The 3,922-nt window shown below is 29.2% G+C and overlaps 1 protein-coding gene across 1 annotated transcript; it reads right to left on the bottom strand.

The window, feature by feature from the left end:
- Nucleotides 1–283: 283 nt before the first annotated feature.
- On the bottom strand, nt 284–2,420 carry LOC101508972 (BAG family molecular chaperone regulator 2). The gene is made up of 4 exons (XM_004496546.4): nt 1,607–2,420; nt 1,253–1,509; nt 1,006–1,152; nt 284–892 (listed from the first exon to the last, which is right to left on the bottom strand). The coding sequence occupies exons 1-4, from the start codon at nt 1,812–1,814 to the stop codon at nt 500–502; spliced, it is 1,005 nt and encodes a 334-aa protein (XP_004496603.1). The 5' UTR covers nt 1,815–2,420; the 3' UTR covers nt 284–499.
- Between the last annotated feature and the right edge of the window lie 1,502 nt (nt 2,421–3,922).

The following is a 3,922-nucleotide window of genomic DNA, read 5'->3' as shown; positions in this document are numbered from 1 at the left end:
TAATAATATTTCATGAAGCACTTCTACTGTCCCTAGAACAAGTATGTAACAATGATTGACGTCCTCTTCTTTCACCTGAAGGGATGGAAATTCATGACCAAAAGCAACTATTTAAAGAGATGAAAATCAGTGAGGGAAGTGCCACTATTATACTATATCACTATATGTGGTAAACGGATATCAGTAATTATAATATTATCATATAATATACGCAATTTAATTTATATATTATCATATAATGTATGTACCATAAATTGCAAAATGAATTTGAAGGACAGCAAGAGAAAAAAAAAGGAACTATTTTATGACAATAATAATCACTATCATAGCATCCCCGTTTATTGCCGACGAAGTAAATGAGAGACTAATTAAAGGGATTGCTAATTAACAAATCTAAATACAGAAAAGAATGTATAATTAAGAAAATATAATAACACTCCAAGTGGAAAAACAAACACAAAAGACATCCACACAATTACAAACAAGTGGTGTACACTATTTAGTCAAAGAATTCCCAATTGAACTTTGGATGAACTGAATTATTGGTGGATGAGCTGGATGATGATGTTGAATTGACAGGAATTAATGGTGGTAGAGAATCAAATGTCTCCCATTTTGTAGTAACTACAACTTCTGAGGTAGAAGAATTTCTAGAAGGTTTGTGTTGAAGCTGCTCAAATACTAAAGAATTCCCATTTGAGTTCCTTTGAGGTTGTTGTTCCAAATTTAGTTGTAATCTATGATGCCCATTTGACATTTCTTGTGGTTGTTCTTGAATTGGAGCTAGTCTTTTCCCATTTTGTTGAGGCTTCTTCATTGGGGCATGACTCCCATTACAATTCTTAATTTTCAACAAATCCAAAGTTTCAACATACTTTTGAACTCTTTTTACCTTCAAAATTATTTCATTACCATCAGAATAAATAATGTACATAACCAATTAAATCAATGTGAGAGAAAATCTATAAGGCACAATTTTTGTTTTTGTAGTTATTAAAATCTTACCTGCATTTTCCTCTGTAATTTAACATCCCCATCAACCATTATACCATCCAATTTAATCAATTGATTCATCAATTTCTCAATCAAGCTAAGCACATCCGTCTCTACAACTTTCCCACCTTTACTAATTATTGTCTCAAGAGCAATCACCTAATTATGCAATTCAAAATCAAATCATCAAAATCACAACCCAACTATTCAAGCATTAAATAATAAATACAACAATTCCAACCATAAAAATAAAATATACCTGCCCTGCAAGCCTATCTACTTCCAAGCTAATTTGTGAAATTGATCTTGCAGCTTTTTCCATGATTGCATTTTTTCTCATTTCCAAGTACCTCTTCTCTTGACTAATAGGGTCCTCCATTAACACTAACTTGGATTTATCTTTGACTCCTACTATGTCGAGAAATGCCTTTGAATCTCTTTCTTTGTCTTTATAGAATAGCTTTTGGTCTTGGTGGTGTAAACCGGTTGGACCAGTTAGCATTTTCTTCAATTCCCCTATAACCCATAAGCACCAAACACCAATGAGAAAAATAAAATAAAATAGAATAAAAAATAAAAAAAAATAACAAAAAGGGTTTGTAACAACTAGTACCAAATGTAGCTTGTGAACCAATGTTGACTTCGTGATAGGTTGAACCATATTTAACTCGAACTCTAATTGTCGGTGGAGGAACCGGGTTTGGATCCGAGTCTACGGTTCGGCGCTGAACCAACATCCCACCTGGTCTCATCTCCCATTCCATACTTCTTGGTTCGGTTCCCGAACCTCCGTTATTAGTCATGTTCCTCATCTTCATCATCTTGTAATTTCTCTTTCACACACAACTATACAACAAAATTATAAAGCTTATCTCTTTGATAGATCTCAAATAACTTCGATTCTCTCACAAACAAATCTCACCCATAAAAATCACTGACTCATGCATTACACGAGTCCAATTCCCACGGACACACACACAATCAAAAACCAAACCAAAGTAAAAGGATAAAACAAAAACTTTATTGAGTTTCAACTTCTTTTTTTTTTTGAAAAAAAAAAATCAAACCCAATAACAACCCTCCAAATCTTAGTCTTCACGTGAACCCCGGAAAATAAAAAGATCGCCGGCAGGTGACCGGTGACGGAATTTTTTTGCTTTTGTAACCCTCAGGTGAATAGAGGGAAAAAATTAATTAAAAAAAACAGAAAAACAAAGATGAACCTGCAGAAGGTGAAAGAAGTGATTTGTACAGAAAAATGTGGATTTATGCGTGAGTGTGAGGATTTTGTGGCGTAATATGAGATATAGAGAACAAAAGGGGAAAAGAATGAGAAGTTGAGAGGGTATATGAATGTGAAGTAAAAATATAGAGAGAAAAAACAATTCCAATAATGAGGAATTGATTTTTCTCTTCTCTGTTGGCTCTTGCAGTCGTGGAGGAATCGGTGAAGTAAAGAAAAAAAAGTACAGAAAATCAAAATGGAAATGAATATAAAAACGTGTGGCCAGCTAACTATGCTGGCAGCCTGTGACTTTGATTTTGATATATACTATGCTGATAATTATTATTCATTTATAATCATTAATCATTAACCATTTCTCAATAATTGTCCACAACATTTCTCGAAACAAAATAATTATTGGCCACAACATAACACGTACAATTAATCTACAAAAATCATTATTCATTATTAGATAAATCTGAATATTATCAAATTCGATATATCCTTCTTTAATATATTAATGAGGCTGAATTTTCATCTAAAACTCTTTTGAGAAAATAAAAAGTTATTTAAATTTAATTCTTTTTAATAATTTATATATATATATATATATATAAATTGTTAAAAATTTATTAAATTTAAATATTAAAAAAATATAATATATATATATACTTTCCTATATATATTGGTGTATAAAAAATAAATTTTGTTTAATACAGGATATTTTCTAATTTCCATACATGTATAGTATGATATAACACAACTATGTCATTTTATACACAAGTGTCACAATTGTCCTCTACAAAGTTTACACAATATATTATAATTAATGTATTAATGATTTTTTCCAAAGTTATTTTTCAGACACATGTTAATAATTAAATTCACCTAATTCTTTTAACTTGACACGTGATGGATAACATTTTAAAGTAATTTATTATCAAAAAATATTTGTTTTTTGTATAATTTATTATAGTGTATTATTATTTTCTTTAAAATTTTATTTAGAAAATATTTCAATGACACAATACTAATGAATATTTTTTTTTATATAATTGATTTTTGAAAATCTGTCTTATGACTAATTGATAAGTGACAAAAATTGGACGCATGTGATTTACATAAAAGAAAAATATAATTATTGTTTTATAATATTTGTTTTCCAATTTTTTAATCTATAAGACATCTAAGGGAAAAATTATTAATAAAAAATATATTTATTTTGTTATTGTTTCATGTAAAGATTATACAAAAGCCGCCAAAGGCCAAAATTGTTACTATGAAGGATTTAAATTGTATATATCAATGGTATAAATATTTGTATGTATGCATTCAATCAAATCACACCAGATTTTGTGGATTTTTTTTTTTTAATAACTAACTTAAGAAAATGACACTGCGTGTATTTGTTTTTCTTAAAACAATCAAAAGAAACTTAAATTAACGACTATTTATCGCACAAAGTGTGTCATGAACATAAAAAAGATTCAACCATAGTTCAGTCTATCAATAAAAAATACATTAAAATTAATTAAAATAATCTCATAAGCAAACCAACGAATTCGAGCTCCATTGATGAATATCATAAAATGATTGGTCGACTTAGATGTAACAAAAGATCAAGACATTAACTTAACCACTTCAAAAGAAGATCTCTCAATCATTTTAATGTAACCACTTTAATAGAAAGTATCTCAATCCTTT

This window comes from Cicer arietinum, chromosome 4, assembly GCF_000331145.2.
Source record: "Cicer arietinum cultivar CDC Frontier isolate Library 1 chromosome 4, Cicar.CDCFrontier_v2.0, whole genome shotgun sequence".
Classification (NCBI taxonomy): Eukaryota; Viridiplantae; Streptophyta; class Magnoliopsida; order Fabales; family Fabaceae; genus Cicer; species Cicer arietinum.
The sequence above is the reverse complement of the archived record's forward strand: the minus strand, read 5'-3'. Positions and strand labels throughout refer to the sequence as shown.

What these genes read in the sequence shown, in the direction of transcription:
- LOC101508972 (XM_004496546.4), bottom strand. Translation starts at nt 1,814, where the DNA reads ATGATGAAGATGAGGAACATGACTAATAACGGAGGTTCGGGAACCGAA. An exon ending in TAGATAGGCTTGCAGGGCAG is followed by an intron (nt 1,153 to 1,252) that starts GTATATTTTATT and finishes TTGCATAATTAG; the next exon opens with GTGATTGCTCTTGAGACAAT. An exon ending in AATTACAGAGGAAAATGCAG is followed by an intron (nt 893 to 1,005) that starts GTAAGATTTTAA and finishes ATAATTTTGAAG; the next exon opens with GTAAAAAGAGTTCAAAAGTA.